Source organism: Salvelinus alpinus, chromosome 9 (genome assembly GCF_045679555.1).
Source record: "Salvelinus alpinus chromosome 9, SLU_Salpinus.1, whole genome shotgun sequence".
NCBI classification, from domain to species: Eukaryota; Metazoa; Chordata; class Actinopteri; order Salmoniformes; family Salmonidae; genus Salvelinus; species Salvelinus alpinus.
Window position 1 is genome coordinate 3,447,720 of NC_092094.1, and position 19,348 is coordinate 3,467,067.

At 44.3% G+C, this 19,348-nt stretch overlaps 1 protein-coding gene across 8 annotated transcripts; it reads left to right on the forward strand.

Annotated features, from left to right (window-relative positions):
* Positions 1-205: 205 nt before the first annotated feature.
* LOC139584160 (guanine nucleotide exchange factor for Rab-3A-like) lies at positions 206-19,103 on the forward strand. Of its 8 annotated transcripts, none has more exons than XM_071415695.1 (13): positions 206-401; positions 1,022-1,436; positions 4,806-5,076; positions 5,604-5,699; positions 5,883-5,960; positions 6,366-6,611; positions 8,918-9,037; positions 13,229-13,357; positions 15,268-15,380; positions 16,424-16,447; positions 17,408-17,507; positions 17,721-17,787; positions 17,953-19,103. In XM_071415695.1, the coding sequence occupies exons 2-13, from the start codon at positions 1,207-1,209 to the stop codon at positions 18,042-18,044; spliced, it is 1,566 nt and encodes a 521-aa protein (XP_071271796.1). In that variant the 5' UTR covers positions 206-401; positions 1,022-1,206; the 3' UTR covers positions 18,045-19,103. The 8 variants fall into 8 exon arrangements, with proteins under 8 accessions (XP_071271796.1, XP_071271802.1, XP_071271795.1 ...); XM_071415694.1 differs by having other exon boundaries at positions 210-401; positions 1,018-1,436; XM_071415701.1 differs by lacking the exon at positions 17,408-17,507 and having other exon boundaries at positions 208-401; positions 1,018-1,436.
* Positions 19,104-19,348: the final 245 nt, after the last annotated feature.

Below are 19,348 nucleotides of genomic sequence, written 5' to 3' on the forward strand. Positions count from 1 at the left end.
AGCAATCCCCACACAGCTGACTACTTTGACTACTTTAAAATAGCAGAAGTACGGTGGAAGCCCTAAATGGGCAGCGCGCCCATGCTAAAATGACTTTTGGACCGCTAGAGTCCCATATCATTCTCTATGGGTCAAACCTCTCGGTAGCCACCTGGCGGTAGCAATGTGCATTGCAGGCCACCAGGAGCGAAGGTGTTGGTAATAAACCCTTTCGCCGTGGATCAACGGAACCACAACAGGAACTAGAGGCTGAACTTCGGACTGTGGTGGTTTTTTTCTTCTGCCTTCCCCAACTTTCGGTTAATGACATATGGGTCACTAAGATTAAGAAGATTTTTGAGATTGTGTTCAATATTGGACCATAAATTGATCTGTCAGCTATCAAGTTTGAACCACACATGGTGAGTTGCTACCCCCAATACGCCAGCAACGTTTAACTTTTGCAAAAGCGTCTGTACAGCCAATCAATTTGTAAACTTGCCCTAAATTAATAATCTAAACAAATAGGCGTACATAACGTAAAAGCAAGTAGACTATGATTGTCGAACCCGTTCATGTGTATCTGTATGAGAAAAAAATAACACTTTAATTTTTCTGCTGGACCAGCCGATTAACTGAAATCCATGGGCGGACTGGAGCTCTGACGTCAGAACACCATTTCAGCACCCGGACAATAGCCCACAATAACACACGACGACATTGTTCTGTGTAATTGCGTGCCATTCTTTTTGGATGCTGGAAATCGGTAGTTTGGTTAATTAAAAACGTCATTTTATGTGACACATCGGAGCTCCAGTCGGCTCCACACGAGTAGCAAATGGTGGAGATGAGTTTAGCCGGGAGAGGGACACCTGCTAAAGTTTATGGGGTGGTCTCCAACCGGAGTGGAGCAGACGGCTCGGTTTATTATAAAAGTAGTGCCTCATTATCATACGGCAGGTTGAAAGTCCACCTAAGTATTTTCTTTATTCTATTCTGCATTATCATATTCTAGTAAAGTATATGTATTTTTCCTAGGTAGACCTGCTGAAGTGAAGGTTCTTCCTGCAACACCATACACATAAGGAAAAGATAAAACAAGATTGAAGAAGGTGGAAGAACTCATCCCGTGTTAAGGGCCTTAATTATGATCTCACGAAAGCCAGAACCTTCACACTAACTGAAGTTACGGTAAACGGCAGTTGGATTAGTGGCTCTGCCTGTAACATGGATGCTTTCGAGGGTCTTCACAGTGTCCGGCTGTCCTCCTCTCCGCCTGCCTCTGCCTCCAACCCGGGGTATGAAGTACTAGTATCCGCTAGGTCTGGTGTCCAGGTGTACTCCAACGCTACGTTCTATGGAAAACCCAGTGTTCTGGAGCATGCACAGCGGAGAGGGAGAGACACACAACCCTCCTACCGAGAGGAGACTAAAGAGGAGAGGTGTCAGGTTGGAAGGTAAGACACCGATAATCGGTTTGATTAGATACCGACAGCTGGAGGTTGGTTCCAAGCCTGAAGATATGTTTAGGGTTGTTCATAACACATCTTAATTTGTACCATATTAATGTCATATGCCAGATACACTGTGAACACCAATAGTCTGTCTGGTAATGGTGTTATAAGGTGTTTTGGTTCCTTTCCATAGCATGTGATAGTCCGTCCACTAATGCAGGCTCTTTCCACTGATGCCCGGTGCCCCTTTAGTTAAACCTCAACAATGAAACCAGAAATATCTAGGCCAATAGAAGCGTATATCTCACACCAATAAACTGCACAGTCCATTTGCAGTATCATCATCAATGGACAGTAGAGAGAATATAGATTATGATTTGTATCACTATTCTATATCAACTTTATATTCTACTCTATTCTATGATTCTACTCTATTCTGAGTCTACTCTATGATTCTATTGTATTCTATGATTCTACTCTATTCTATGATTCTACTCTATACTATGATTCTACTCTATTCTATGATTCTACTCTATTCTATGATTCTACTCTATTCTATGATTCTACTCTATTCTATGATTCTACTCTATTCTATGATTCTGATCTATTCTATATCAACTATATATTCTACTCTATTCTATGATTCTATTCTATGATTCTACTCTATTCTGAGTCTACTCTATTCTATGATTCTACTCTATTCTATGATTCTACTCTATTCTGAGTCTACTCTATTCTGATTCTACTCTATTCTATGATTCTACTCTATAATATTGATTCTACACTAAACATGTGTAGTCTATATCAACTGTATTGACATGTGTAGTCTATATCAACTGTATTGACATGTGTAGTCTATATCAACTGTATTGACATGTGTAGTCTATATCAACTGTATTGACATGTGTAGTCTATATCAACTGTATTGACATGTGTAGTCTATATCAACTGTATTGACATGTGTAGTCTATATCAACTGTATTGACATGTGTAGTCTATATCAACTGTATTGACACTAGATACTGTAAGATTTTGTTGAGTTGAATTGCAAACCTCGTGGCTGTAGTGTGAAGTAGGCAGCTATTTGTTCTGTTTCCTTAAACTAGATTTTTTGGGGAGGGGTTGGGACGTGAGGATGTGTCATCATGTGACCTATGGACGACGAAAAAGTCGTTATTTTCTCTATTGGAATGAGCTGGAATGAACATAGATCACAGCGCATCGCAAACGTCGTTGACAGCGAGTCAAAAACATCAGTAACAAAATAACATTCGCTTAACTTTATCTCGTTTGATAACTCGATGAATCATTAATTGTAGTTCATAGCGTTGTCGTGAACATTATTTAATAGTAAGCTAACATTTTAACATTGTTTTGAAACTATTGCGTTGGTCTTTTATGAATGATATCGACAGCAAATACACATTGGACACTAAGAATTTATGGAATTCTTGGAAACAGGGAGTAGATGCCGTCGCGGTCACGGCGGCGGTACGTGGTGAATCATCCAGCCGGGTGGTGAGAGGGTAAGTGCGGGGAGCTGGGAAGGGAAATCCGATGAAATGTTGTGCTGTCAGACTGCCATCATGGCATTAGCGAAAGTTGTGAAAAAGTTGTGTAGGCTAGTTCAGCCTCACATGTTGTGATGATTCTTAATGACATATATTGATGTTTGTAATGTTATCGTTTTTGACAGGGCCGGATAAATGCAAGGCGCAGAAGCCATGGGGCCCAAGCCCGTAGAGGGCCCTTGAGGCATAGAAAAATGTCAATGTTTTTTATTTTAATTTTTTACTGCAAACACAGGAGGCTGCTCTCAATGAGTGTAGATCGCCTGCTACAGCTCTGCCAGTCATCAGATGGGGGAGGAGAGCAGGTAGGGAGGCCCATAGTAGCCTAGTGGTTATAGCTTTGGGCCAGTAACCGAAAGGTTGTTGGATCGAATCCCCGAGCTGACAAAAATAAAGAAATCTTGTCGTTCTGCCCCCTGAGCAAGGCAGTTAACCCACTGTTAACCCCGGGCCCTGAAGACGTGGATGGCGATTAAGGCAGCCCCTCCACACCTCTGATTCAGAGGGGGTTGGGTTAAATGTGGAAGACACATTTCAGTTGACTAGGTATCCATTTTTCCTCAGTAACTGGGGATCCTGCCATGGTTGGGCAACTGATTCAGGGCCTTTTGAGGGTCCTAATCGATATTTGGTTGGGGGGCCCCCCCCCCCACCTTCAGTCGCACCCCTCTTGATGGCAGAGAGAAAGTTAACCTCTTGATTTGTGCACCCACCAAATTTCCTTCAATTTGCAAGTGGCTGAAACAATCTCACCGGAGAAAGTGCCTGCTGTCTTACTGTATGAAGCCCATGTATTCTGTCTGGCCAATAAGAGTTTGGCCAATGTATTCTGTCTGGCCAATAAGAGTTTGACATTCTATACTCTGTTTGGCCAGACAGCATCAGATACATGGACTACACATACTGAGACAGAGAGGTGCTGTTTCACTGTCTAGACAGCATCAGATACATGGTCTACACATACTGAGACAGAGAGGTGCTGTTTCACTGTCCAGACAGCATCAGATACATGGTCTACACATACTGAGACAGAGAGGTGCTGTTTCACTGTCCAGACAGCATCAGATACATGGTCTACACATACTGAGACAGAGAGGTGCTGTTTCACTGTCCAGACAGCATCAGATACATGGTCTACACATACTGAGACAGAGAGGTGCTGTTTCACTGTCCAGACAGCATCAGATACATGGTCTACACATACTGAGACAGAGAGGTGCTGTTTCACTGTCCAGACAGCATCAGATACATGGTCTACACATACTGAGACAGAGAGGTGCTGTTTCACTGTCCAGACAGCATCAGATACATGGTCTACACATACTGAGACAGAGGGGCGCTGTTTCACTGTCCAGCCAGCATCAGATACATGGTCTACACATACTGAGACAGAGAGGTGCTGTTTCACTGTCCAGACAGCATCAGATACATGGTCTACACATACTGAGACAGAGGTGCTGTTTCACTGTCCAGACAGCATCAGATACATGGTCTACACATACTGAGACAGAGAGGTGGTGTTTCACTGTCCAGACAGCATCAGATACATGGACTACACATACTGAGACAGAGAGGTGGTGTTTCACTGTCCAGACAGCATCAGATACATGGTCTACACATACTGAGACAGAGAGGTGCTGTTTCACTCGCTCAGCTGCGGTATAGTCTGCTGTACAGTCCAGGTTTCAAACTATATAGTAGGCCTAACTATAAACAAATGTAACTATGTTATTTAGTACGTCTAAAACAACCAATTCCTTCCTGATCTATTAAATATCATGTATTTTTATGTTTTCTGAAGGTTGGTAGACCTGGAGCCCTGTCCGAGCCCCCGGGTGGACGGTGGAGGGCCGGCCGACCCAGGTTCCACCAGGCCCCAGGAGGGAGCTGTTACCCAGGCCCGGAGCCAGATCAGGGGCAGGGAGAGCAGCAGGCTGGAGGGTGCTACCCAGCTGGAGGTTGCACGGGGTGGGGAGCATGAGGACAACGTGTCCCGGCTCCGAAGCTCTTCCCTGGAGATCAGAGAGAAGGGATCAGAGATCCTACGGGAACAACTGGATACTGCACAGAAGGTAGGCTGGCACGCACACACACCCTGATCACACACACACACACACACACACACACACACACACACACACACACACACACACACACACACACACACACACACACACACACACACACACACACACACACACACACACCCTGATCACACACACACACACACACACACACACACACACACACACACCCTGATCTCACACACCCTGATCACACACACACACACACCCTGATCACACACACACACACACACACACACACACACACACACCCTGATCACACACACACACCCTGATCACACACACCCTGATTATTCTGACGCCCATCTCTACTGTATGACAGTTGCTTGACTCCATAACAAAGTGTGATCTGGAAAAGGGTGTGACCATGCAGTCATCCCAATAGGTTTAGCCCTACGCTATGCTGCTGCATACTGACCTAGTTCCCCTCCACCTCTCTCCACTTCTCCTCTCGTCTCCTCCCCTGTCCTCCCCCTCTTCTCCTCCACCTCGCCCCTCTCCTCCACCTCTCCCAGGAGCTGAAGCTGAAGGATAAGGAGTGTGAGCGTCTGTCGCAGGTCAGAGATCAGCTGGAGCAGGAGCTGGAAGAGCTCACTGCCAGTCTATTTGAGGTTAGTCTTGCGTCACCATAGTCCCTGGAGCCTGGAATCGAGGCTAGTCTGAGGGAGGCAGGAATGAGTCCTACAGCCTGCAACGCACTGATCTGCCCTGTGATGGTGTCAGTCCATCTTGACATTGAGAAGTGTGGCCCCTGCATGGTTGTTGTAACACACGGTTGTCTTCCTGTCCTCCAGGAAGCTCACAAGATGGTGCGTGAAGCCAACGTGAAACAAGCTGCAGCAGAGAAGCAGCTGAAGGAGGCTCAGGGCAAGGTTAGTCTGTGATCCCTCCGGGAATTGAACCCACAACCATGCCGAGCTCTAACCAATAGAAGCCACACAGGTTACCTGTACCTGATTAATGCGGGAAAACCTATAAGAATCTGGGGTTGATGGAAAAATTTGTCGTGAGTGAGCCGGCAGCCGAAGGGTTGCTGGTATCAATATCCCATTTGTCAACTAATGCCTTTGTACCCTTGAGCAAGGTACTTTACCTCTAACCTGCTCCAGGGACACTGCTCTCTCTCTCTCTGTGTGTGTGTGTGTGTGTGTGTGTGTGTGTGTGTGTGTGTGTGTGTGTGTGTGTGTGTGTGTGTGTGTGTGTGTGTGTGTGTGTGTGTGTGTGTGTGTGTGTGTGTCGGGTACAATCTATAACCCCGTGTTCTTGTCTCTTCCCAGATTGATGTCCTTCAGGCGGAGGTGTCCGCCCTGAAGACCATGGTCCTGACATCCACCCCGTCTTCCCCCAACCGCCAAGCCCACCCTCAGCTCCTCTCCCCGGGCACGAGGTCCAAGGGAGCCAGCCCCCGCCATGGAGGAGGACACACGCGCAACAAGAGCGCCAGCTGGGCCTTGCCATTGGCCCCTGGTGGGAACTTAGACCCGCCCTCTGTCTCCCTGCAGCCAGTCAGAGAGGACAAAGAGGTAGGGGGCCAGCTGCTTTCAGACTACACACTGGCCGTGTCCAAATACCCACAATTGTGTTCTAAATAGTTAGCTTTTTGGGTATGCGAAAACACTTATCGACTTCTGCTATCAGGATACGAAGATCACATTAAAAAGACGGGTCTACAAGCACAAATGTTGCATTGTGGTCTGATTGTGTTCAGATCTGGTCGCATTGTGTGCGGATTTCTCCTCAGTCTGGACGCATTCAGGCTACTGAAAGCACGTACAGTGGGCAAAATCATTAGCACTCCGCCCACAAGTCTCCAGAAACCGTGTGTTTTAGGAGAGAGGCACCTTTTTCATTATAACGTGAGAGGAAATACGTTCCAAGCGTGTAAGAAACATGTTTGCTGGCTTCATAAATGCTAACCAGCTAGCTAATATTTAGAAAATAATTGTGGTTTTGGCTAGAGTTATGGTAACCTGTTTGCAATCCCTTTAGTGGTGCTTGCTGGCTAGCTACAGAGGTTGGCTAAAGTAGTTGGCTACAGAGGTTAGCTGGCTAGTTGGCTAAAGTAGTTAGCTACAGAGGTGAGCTGGCTAGTTGGCTAAAGTAGTTAGCTATTGCCATCAGTTGTTGTTGTGTTGTTATCATATTCTGCCTATTCCACCATTTTGTAGAATGCATACTGGCATTTGAATATAGTGCAGGAAAAAGGGATCTGGACACAGTAGACACATTTAAATCGAACGCTGACTGCGAGCCAGGCCTAATCATCCAACATCAGTGCCCGTCCTCACTAATGCTCTTGTTGCTGAATGGAAGCGGAAAGCCTCCCCAGAAGAGTGGAGGCTGTTATAGCAGCAATGTTCCAACATCTAGTGGAAAGCCTTCCCAGAAGAGTGGAGGCTGTTACAGCAGCAATGTTCCAACATCTAGTGGAAAGCCTTCCCAGAAGAGTGGAGGCTGTTACAGCAGCAATGTTCCAACATCTAGTGGAAAGCCTTCCCAGAAGAGTGGAGGCTGTTACAGCAGCAATGTTCCAACATCTAGTGGAAAGCCTTCCCAGAAGAGTGGAGGCTGTTATAGCAGCAATGTTCCAACATCTAGTGGAAAGCCTTCCCAGAAGAGTGGAGGCTGTTATAGCAGCAATGTTCCAACATCTAGTGGAAAGCCTTCCCAGAAGAGTGGAGGCTGTTATAGCAGCAATGTTCCAACATCTAGTGGAAAGCCTTCCCAGAAGAGTGGAGGCTGTTATAGCAGCAAAGGGGGGGACCAACTCCATGTTAACGCCCATGATTTTGGAATGAGAAGTTGGACGAGCAGGTGTCCACATACTTTTGGTCATTTAGTGTATGTAGTATTATTAGTACACAGTATGTCGTTTTTAGTAAGTAGTAGTCAAGACAGATTTCAGACACGGCCATACTGTTATGTTGTGCGTACTTATGTACTTTGAGAATGTGTGCGCCATAATCTATCTAATCTTGCGTCTGCTTTTTGGTTGAACTTTTCAATCAATCGACCTACTGTGACCACTAACAGCGATCTACAGAAATGGACAACAATTCAATGCTTGTTTCTGCACTAACTCTTCTATTGCTTCCCACTATAACCCTTGTGAACGTATTTCTCTCCTCACCTCCTGCATCCTTTCATCACTCTCTCCATTTCTCTCCTCACCTCCATGCATCCTTTCATCACTCTCTCCATTTCTCTCCTCACCTCCATGCATCCTTTCATCACTCTCTCCATTTCTCTCCTCACCTCCTGCATCCTTTCATCACTCTCTCCATTTCTCTCCTCACCTCCTGCATCCTTTCATCACTCTCTCCATTTCTCTCCTCACCTCCTGCATCCTTTCATCACTCTCTCCATTTCTCTCCTCACCTCCTGCATCCTTTCATCTTTCTCTCCTCACCTCCATGCATCCTTTCATCACTCTCCCTTTCTCTCCTCACCTCCTGCATCCTTTCATCACTCTCTCCATTTCTCTCCTCACCTCCTGCATCCTTTCATCACTCTCTCCATTTCTCTCCTCACCTCCTGCATCCTTTCATCACTCTCTCCATTTCTCTCCTCACCTCCTGCATCCTTTCATCACTCTCTCCATTTCTCTTTTCACTCTGGCTGTTTTCCCTTTCTCTTTTTATCCTCCTCTCCATGTCTCCATACCATCATCCTCTTCCTCTCCATGTCTCCTTATCATCCTCTTCCTCTCCATGTCTCCTTATCATGGGGTTATTTCTTGATTCTCTCTTTTTCTTTCACTTGCTCATTGCCTTTCCCGGACCTCTTCTCTTTCTCTCTCTCTCCTTCCCTCCATCCTCCTCTCTCTCAGCCTACGGTTCCTGCGCTCCTCTCTCTGATTTTGTGTCTGGTTCCGGGCCACTCGATCTCTGTGACCTATGAACCCTACTGGGCAGAGAAGGGGGAGGGGCCACACTCTCTCAGCCGACAGGTAACTCACACCCCTATGGTTCCTCTTAAGGTTTCTTCCTTCTAGGGACTTTTTCCCTTGCCACTGTGTTTCTGCTTGCTCTTTGAGTTCTAGGACGGGGTAGCCTCGGCTTACCTCACGTTGTTCTCCAGAGCCAGAGTTCATATTGGAAAAGTAGGTTTGATTTGATTGGAGCGCTGATGACACTTGGCATTCAGGCCAAAGAGTTCAATCTTGGTTTCATCAGACCAGAAAATCTTGTTTCTCATTTGTATTTTGTATTTATTATGGATCCCCACTACTCTTCCAGGCATCCAGCAAAATTAAGGCAATTTATACAATTTTAAAACATTTACAATACATTCAGATTTCCCAACACACTGTGTGCCCTCAGGCCCCTACTCCACCACTACCACATATCTACAATACTAAATCCATGTGTATGTTATCGTATGTGTGTGTGTGTATGCGCCAATGTTTGTGTTGCTTCACAGTCCCTGCTGTTCCATAAGGTGTATTTTACCTGTTTTTTAAAATCTGATTCTACTGCTGCATCAGTTACCTGATGTGGAATAGAGTTCCATGTAGTCATGGCTCTATGTAGTACTGTGTGCCTCCCATAGTCTGTTCTGGACTTGGGGACTGTGAAGAGACCTCTGGTGGCATGTCTTGTGGGGTATACATGGGTGTCTGATCTGTGTGCCAGTAGTTTAGACAGACAGCTCAGTGCATTCAACATGTCAATACCTCTCATAAATACAAGTAGTGATGAAGTCAATCTCTCCTCCACTTTGAGCCAGGAGAGATTGACATGCATATTATTAATGTTAGCTCTCTGTCTACATCCAAGGGCCAGCCGTGCTGCCCTGTTCTGAGCCAATTGTAATTTTCCTAAGTCCTTTTTTGTGGCTCCTGACCACACAACTGAACAGAAGTCAAGGTGTGACAAAACTAGGACCTGTAGGACCTGTCTTGTTGATAGTGTTGTTAAGAAGGCAGAGCATCGCTTTATTATAGACAGACTTCTCCCCATCTTAACTACTGCTGCATCAATATGTTTTGACCATGACAGTTTACAATCTAGTGTTACTCCAAGCAGTTTAGTCATCTCAACTTGCTCAATTTCCACATTATTTATTACAAGATTTAGTTGAGGTTTAGGGTTTAGTGAAGAATTTGTCCCAAATACAATGCTTTTAGTTTTAGAAATATTTAGGACTAACTTATTCCTTGCCACCCACTCTGAAACTAACTGCAACTCTTTGTTGAGTGTTGCAGTCATTTCAGTCGCTGTAGTAGCTGACGTGTACAGGGTTGAGTCATCCGCATTGATAGACACTCTGGCTTTACTCAGTCAGGGGCATGTCGTCAGTAAAAAAAAAATGTAAAGCAAGGGGCCTAAACAGCTACCCTGGGGTATTCCTGATTCTACCTGGATTATATTGGAGAGGCTTCCATTAAAGAACACCCTCTGTTCTGTTGGACAAGTAACTCTTTATCCACATTATAGCAGAGGGTGTAAAGCCATAACAAACTATGATCGATAATGTCAAAAGCTGCGTTGAAGTCTAACAAGACAGCCCCCACAATAATTGTATCATCAATTTCTCTCAGCCAACCATTAGTCATTTGTGTAAGTGCTGTGCTTGTTGAGTGTCCTTCCCTATAGGCATGCTGAAATTCTGTTGTCAATTTGTTTACTGTGAAATAGCATTGTATCTGGTCAAACTGTTTTTTTCCAGAAGTTTACTAAGGGTTGGTAACAGGCTGATTGGTCGGCTATTTGAGCCAGTAAAGGGGGCTTTACTATTCTTGGGTAGCGGAATGACTAGCTTCCCTCCAGGCCTGAGGGCACACGCTCTCTAGTAGGCTTAAATTGAAGATGTGGCAAATAGGAGTGGCAATATCGTCTGCTATTATCCTCAGTCATTTTCCATGTGGATTGTCAGACCCCGGTGGCTTGTCATTGTTGATAGACAACAATAATTATTTCACTTAATCTTAGGTCTGAGTCTTTAGGTGCCTTTTGGCAAACTCCAAGTGGGCTGTCATGTGCCTTTTACTGAGGAGTGGCTTCCGTCTGACCACTCTACCATAAAGGCCTCATTGGTGGAGTGCTGCAGAGATGGTTGTCCTTCTGGAAGGTTCTCCCATCTCCACAGAGGAACTCTAGAGCTCTGTCAGAGTGACCATCGGTTCTTGGTCACCTTCCTGACCAATGCCCTTCTTCCCCAATTGCTGTTTGGCTGGGCAGCCAGGAAGAGAGTTGGTGGTTCCAAACCTGTTCCATTTAAGAATGATGGTGGCCACTGTGTTTTTGCGGACTTTCAATGTTGAAGACATTTTTTTGGTACCCTTCCCCAGATCTGTGCCTCGACACAATCCTGTCTCGGAGCTCTACGGACAATTCTTTCGACCTCTAGCTTGGTTTTTGCTCTGACGTGCACTGTCAACTGTGGGACCTTATATAGACAGGTGTGTGCATTTCCAAATCATGTCCAATCAATTGAAGTTACAACAGGTGGACTCCATTCAAGTTGTAAAATCATCTCAAAGATGGTCAATGGAAACAGGATGTACCTGAGCTCAATTTTGAGTCTTATATCAAAGGGTCTGAATATTTATGTAAATAAGGTATTTCAGTTTTAGATATTTTTTTTTACACATTTGCAAAAATGTCTTAAACCCTGTTTTTGCGTGCAGATTGAGGAAAATGTGTTATTTAATCAATTTTAGAATAAGGCTCTAAATGTCTAACAGGCCTTCCTTATATATTAACCACACAGTACCAAATGTCATGGAAACACCAGTGAGAGGCTTGTAGGAAGACAACAGCTGCTCTAGAATCACACCAGTGAGAAAGGCTTGTAGGAAGACAACAGCTGCTCTAGAATCACACCAGAGAGGGAGGCTTGTAGGAAGACAACAGCTGCTCTAGAATCACACCAGTGAGAGGCTTGTAGGAAGACAACAGCTGCTCTAGAATCACACCAGAGAGAGAGGCTTGTAGGAAGACAACAGCTACTCTAGAATCACACCAGTGAGAGAGGCTTGTAGGAAGACAACAGCTGCTCTAGAATCACACCAGTGAGAGAGGCTTGTAGGAAGACAACAGCTGCTCTAGAATCACACCAGTGAGGGAGGCTTGTAGGAAGACAACAGCTGCTCTAGAATCACACGAGAGAGAGGCTTGTAGGAAGACAACAGCTCTAGAATCACACCAGTGAGGCTTGTAGGAAGACAACAGCTCTAGAATCACACCAGTGAGGCTTGTAGGAAGACAACAGCTGCTCTAGAATCACACCAGTGAGAGAGGCTTGTAGGAAGACAACAGCTGCTCTAGAATCACACCAGTGAGAGAGGCTTGTAGGAAGACAACAGCTGCTCTAGAATCACACCAGTGAGGGAGGCTTGTAGGAAGACAACAGCTGCTCTAGAATCACACGAGAGAGAGGCTTGTAGGAAGACAACAGCTGCTCTAGAATCACACCAGTGAGAGAGGCTTGTAGGAAGACAACAGCTGCTCTAGAATCACACGAGAGAGAGGCTTGTAGGAAGACAACAGCTCTAGAATCACACCAGTGAGGCTTGTAGGAAGACAACAGCTCTAGAATCACACCAGTGAGGCTTGTAGGAAGACAACAGCTACTCTAGAATCACACCAGTGAGAGAGGCTTGTAGGAAGACAACAGCTGCTCTAGAATCACACCAGTGAGAGAGGCTTGTAGGAAGACAACAGCTGCTCTAGAATCACACCACAGAGAGGCTTGTAGGAAGACAACAGCTGCTCTAGAATCACACCAGTGAGGGAGGCTTGTAGGAAGACAACAGCTGCTCTAGAATCACACCAGTGAGGGAGGCTTGTAGGAAGACAACAGCTGCTCTAGAATCACACGGGGTCACAGATACATTAACAGTCTGGCATCAAACTTTAACCATAACATTCAATACTGGCAGACATTTGATACTGGCAGTTTAACAGGTCAAACATCAATACTAAGTTGCAACAGATGATTATAAACTAACGAGTGACAACTACTTACTTAAATATACCTGGTTAACTGCTGTTTCCCTTCCCCAAGGGAATGCATCTGTCTGCGTTACAATCATGTTTATTACATATCAATTTATATACACAGTAAATCACATACAGGAAAATAATTTTATAAAAATAATTTCTCATTACAATTATACAGTGTTTCCTGTCCTCAGATGGACAACGTGCTGTATGCAGAGTTCCTGACCTGGAAAGACAGCCCTAGTCTGGACAGAACGTCAGCCTTCCTGGGCCGTATCTACAGAGAGGACATCAGCCCCTGTCTCTCCTTCACCAAATCTGAGGTATGTACCTTTTGTGTTTCTCTGCACATACAGTTGAAGTCGGAATTTTACATACACTTAGGTTAGAGTCATTTAAAACTCGTTTTTCAACCACTCTACAAATTTCTTGTTAACAAACTATAGTTTTGGCAAGTCGATTAGTACATCTACTTTGTGCTTGACACAAGTAATTTTTCCAACAATTGTTTACAGACAGATTATTTCACTAATAATTCACTGTATCACAATTCCAGTGGGTCAGAAGTTTACATACACTAAGTTGACTGTGCCTTTAAACAGCTTGGAAAATTCCAGAAAATTATGTCATGGCTTTAGAAGCTTCTGATAGGCTAATTGACATCATTTGAGTCAATTAGAGGTGTACCTGTGGATGTATTTCAAGGCCTACCTACAAACTCAGTGACTCTTTGCTTGACATCATGGGAAAATCAAAAGAAATCAGCCAAGACCTCAGAAAAAAATTGTAGACCTCCACAAGTCTGGTTCATCCTTGGGAGCAATTTCCAAATGCCTGAAGGTACCACGTTCATCTGTACAAACAATAGTACGCAAGTATAAACACCATGGGACCACGCAGCCGTCATGCCGCTCAGGAAGGAGACGCGTTCTGTCTCCTAGAGATGAATGTACTTGTGTGAAAAGTGCAAATCAATCCCAGAACAACAGCAAAGGACCTTGTGAAGATGCTGGAGGAAACCGGTACAAAAGTATCTATATCCACATAACCTGAAAGGCCACTCAGCAAGGAAGAAGCCACTACTCCAATACCGCCATAAAAAAGCCAGACTACGCTTTGCAACTGCACATTTGGACAAAGGTCGTACTTTTTGGAGAAATGTCCTCTGGTCTGATGAAACAAAAATAGAATTGTTTGGCCATAATGACCATTGTTATGTTTGGAGGAAAAATGGGGAGTCTTGCAAGCCGAAGAACACCATCCCAACCGTGAAGCACGGGGGTGGCAGCATCATGTTGTGGGGGTGCTTTGCTGCAGGAGGGACTGGTGCACTTCACAAAATAGATGGCATCATGAGGCAGGAAAATTATGTGGATATATTGAAGCAACATCTCAAGACATCAGTCAGGAAGTTAAAGCTTGGTCGCAAATGGGTCTTCCAAATGGACAATGACCCCAAGCATACTTCCAAAGTTGTGGCAAAATGGCTTAAGGACAACAAAGTCAAGGTATTGGAGTGGCCTTCACAAAGCCCTGACCTCAATCCTATAGAACATTTGTGGGCAGACCTGAAAAAGCGTGTGCGAGCAAGGAGGCCTACAAACCTGAGTCAGTTACACCAGCTCTGTCAGGAGGAATGGGCCAAAATTCACCCAACTTATGTGGGAAGCATGTGGAAGGCTACGCGAAACATTTGACCCAAGTTAAACCATTTAAAGGCAATGTTACCAAATACTAATTGAGTGTATGTAAACTTCTGACCCACCGGGAATGTGATGAAGGAAATAAAAGCTGAAATAAATCATTCTCTCTATTATTCTGACATTTCACGTTCTTAAAATAAAGTGGTGATCCTAAGACAGGGAATTTTTACTAGGATTAAATGTCAGGAAGTGTGAAGAACTGCGTTGAAATGTATTTGGCTCAGGTGTATGTAAACTTCCGACTTCAACTGTACGTACAGAATGGCACAACTACTCGTACCAGAATAGAATGTTATTTTTCTGCGAGGGAACTTCATCTGTAACATTCAGATTAGACAATAAATGCATAGTGACACAATTCACAACTGACAAGTATAAATGCATATGAAACAAGTCAGTCACAAGAATCAATGTCTATACTCTATATTATATAGATTCTCTATATTCTATAGATTCTATACTCTATATTCTATAGATTCTAGACGTGTCTGTTTATGTCTTTGTTTTTATTAATGCTCTTCTGTCAACAGTTGTCTCAGTCGGTACAGAGTGCAGTGGAGAACAACTCTCTGACCATCGAGCCGGTGGCCGTGTCCGCCGTACCCATGGTCAAAGCCAACGCCATAGAGTGTGGCGGGCCCAAGTGAGTATCAGTCAACGTTTTTTACAAGGTTCTTTTCCTCAGGAAATGTAGTCTGGTTCATGTTTTTTGTTGTTGTTGTTGATACTATCTTGACAACGATAATCACATCTGCATCACTCCCATCACTCGTTCTTCCTCTGTCACCTCTCATTCACTGCCTATTCATGCTCAAATTAAAACGGTTTCTCTCCTCTTGGTGACTACACCTGTCTTCTATGATGAATATCCATGACCAATTATGGGAACTTGATTGGTCTTTTTATGTCAGATTTTATTTTACAACAAACAACTTATTGTTTACATTTCCACAAACATGAATGACATCACACTTGCTCAGACCCACATGTTCCCACCGTGTCCAATATTGTTGACTTGAAATTGGGTTATATATATATATATATATATATATATATAGTGTTAGGTTCTAAGTGAACCGAGTAAAAACTCACGGACGATTAGTAAAACTCAAACCCAAGTTTATTCACCCACTGAGTCAAGACAACTGAACAGACAAAAGGCAATTTAGGTGAAGTCTCCTCCTTTTAAACATAACTTCCTGCCTAGCAATAAAAATGTAAAGTGATGCAGGTAATAAACTGTTCCTTCTCCCTTAATGTGACCTGACCTCGGCCCCCATTCCTCACTAATCCACATCTCTCCATCCTTATCAGTGACTGCAACCATGTGATTGCCTTTCCTTCAACTCAGTACATTCCAAGCTTAATTGACTCCAACATATACATTCCTCCTACAGATACCCATTCATTTCTGGTTTAGAAACCAGACTGTGGCCCCTCATTTCCATAGGATACCGGATGATTTAACAATATTTCAAGTTTAGAAGTCAGAACCCATCAGTAAGTTCTGTCTATAGCTTGATGTTTTTTTGGGGGGGGGATTAGTCTGACTTTATAATAGATTGGTTTTGGTTTTTCTCTTCAAATCTGTTTCGGGTTTTCTGAGTGCTAATGGATTGACTCAATGGGCTACATTGCTTCACCGCATGCTTCCTATTCACACTTTGATTGAATTCTTTCCCCCAGTGGCCTGAGAGCAGCAGTAGAAACGTAAGTTACTTTTTAGGAGCCAATCGTTTGATTTACTTTCCTTTTCCACACAAAAATGACTTGTTTCTATGGTGTGACTGTGTATAGTACTGTATACTAATCCTTAGTCGCTCTTCTTCGTCAGAATGTCCTCTTAACACTGTCTAACCAGGCAAGCACGTCTTGTTCCAGTGGTCAGACCACGCCTTGTTCATTATTGTTTCTCATGTTAAACAACTAACAATGACATTTTCATATCGTTTACGCGTAGGGCCAATTTCACAGACCCAGAATAAGCCTGCTCTTGGGCAACAAATACTAAGGATTAGTCTTAATTTGGTCCGGAAACCGGCCCATAGATGAATTTCCGGAAGCTGGCCCATAGAGTTCCATAGATAAATGAGGTCCTGAAACTGGCCCATAGAGTTCCATAGATAAATGAGGTCTGGAAACTGGCCCATAAGAGTTCCATAGATAAATGAGTTCCTGAAACTGGCCCATAGAGTTCCATAGATAAATGAGGTCTGGAAACTGGCCCATAAGAGTTCCATAGATGAATGAGGTCTGGAAACTGGCCCATAGAGTTCCATAGATGAATGAGGTCTGGAAACTGGCCCATAGAGTTCTATAGATGAATGAGGTCCTGAAACTGGCCCATAGTTCCATAGATAAATGAGTTCCGGAAACTGGCCCATAGAGTTCCATAGATGAATGAGGTCTGGAAACTGGCCCATAGAGTTCCATAGATGAATGAGGTCTGGAAACTGGCCCATAGAGTTCCATAGATGAATGAGGTCCTGAAACTGGCCCATAGAGTTCCATAGATGAATGAGGTCCTGAAACTGGCCCATAGAGTTCCATAGATTAATGAGGTCTGGAAACTGGCCCATAGAGTTCCATAGATGAATGAGGTCTGGAAACTGGCCCATAGAGTTCCATAGATGAATGAGCGAGTAGTGTTTGTTTCTCTGCCTCTGACAGGAAGTGTGCGTTGAGCGGCATGTCCCGGTCCTGTAAGCATCGCATCAAACTTGGAGACCGAGAGAGTTACTACTACATCTCTCCCTCCAGCAGGGCACGGGTACCTACCCATGTTTGTTGTGTTTCTAATCATTTAAACAACATTATGCATGCTAAACATTGATGCATAACATTCATTCATCCTCAACACCTATAGACAGATGAGTATGGCTACCTTTTTGTGTTCATAAATACTTTTATCGTGTAGGCCTACGTGAGAGAACCTTTTATTTTGAAGTTGTGAAACCCCGTTTCTCATTTCCAACCCCTCCAGATCACAGCTGTGTGTAATTTCTTCACCTATATCCGTTACATTCAGCAGGGCCTGGTCAGACATGATGGTAAGTGTGACGTCCTTCCTCTTAACAGATTAACACCGAGGTCAACAATGGACCCATTTTTAACAGTAATGGTGACACTGGCATTACATTCCTCTTTTGTCAATGTAGACCGCAAATCTGTCTGGTATTCTGAAACCCTAATGTCTTTTGACCCCTGACCCCCAGCGGAGCAGATGTTCTGGGAGGTGACTCGTCTACGGCGGGAGATGACTGTGGCCAAGTTGGGCTTCTACCTCACAGACACCGACCAGGGATAGAAGACAGACAAGAGGAGACGTCATCGTTAGACCTGGGTCATGTTCATTAGGGCACACCGTAGCAAAAATGTTTGTTTTTTTGCTCGACGGACCATGTTTTGCAAGCGCTTCGTATTGGATAAGTTCAGATATTACCACTCGTTTAGGGACGCTTTCTTCCGTTTCATGCCTACTGAACACGACCCCTGGGATAGAAGGCAGGAGCTACATGATCACCAGTACCCTTTTTTACACTGTCCGGATAACCCAGAAACAAAACTGGGCTGGTTTGGCTCAGTAGTGTGAAAAGTCCTCAGGTGGACATGCAGAAGCCAGATCACTGATTTTGAGTAGGAGAGCGATTTCAAGTGTGTCTAAGGGAAGCAGAAATGACACCACTAGCTTTGCAATTAGATTAGCCTCGTACAAATCAGTCCGATCTGACGAGCTACACGGTAGCGAAAAAAAAACGTTGTAGCAAAACAGAATGTAAGCTTGTGAGATCAGTATAGTTCGTACGATGCTAACAGTTAGAGCTAGTTTATAAAGTGCATAGCTCTATGACAATATTATGACACTACTAACAAAGACATGCAATGGATAGGATCGTATATGGACAGTAGCGTATGTGATTATTAATCAATATCACCATAGAAATTCTGTTTATTATTATGTAAAATTGACAAGTGGTTACACAGCTGATCTTAACCGGCACAGATTGAAACTATATACGGATGTGTCATGCTGCCAACACTAATATGGGTTGAATCCTAACTGGTTAATCACACAGATGTTTTAGGTTGGAGTTCTGACCAATAGAGAACTATGCTGCTCACTTTTCATTCTAACAGCTGTCCTAGTCTTACGTGTGGTCTCCTCTCACCTTAACAACCAGACTACGTGTGGTCTCCTCTCACCTTAACAACCAGACTACGTGTGGTCTCCTCTCACCTTAACAACCAGACTACGTGTGGTCTCCTCTCACCTTAACAACCAGACTACGTGTGGTCTCCTCTCACCTTAACAACCAGACTACGTGTGGTCTCCTCTCACCTTAACAACCAGACTACGTGTGGTCTCCTCTCACCTTAACAACCAGACTACGTACGTGTGGTCTCCTCTCACCTTAACAACCAGACTACGTACGTGTGGTCTCCTCTCACCTTAACAACCAGACTACGTACGTGTGGTCTCCTCTCACCTTAACAACCAGACTACGTACGTGTGGTCTCCTCTCACCTTAACAACCAGACTACGTACGTGTGGTCTCCTCTCACCTTAACAACCAGACTACGTGTGGTCTCCTCTCACCTTAACAACCAGAC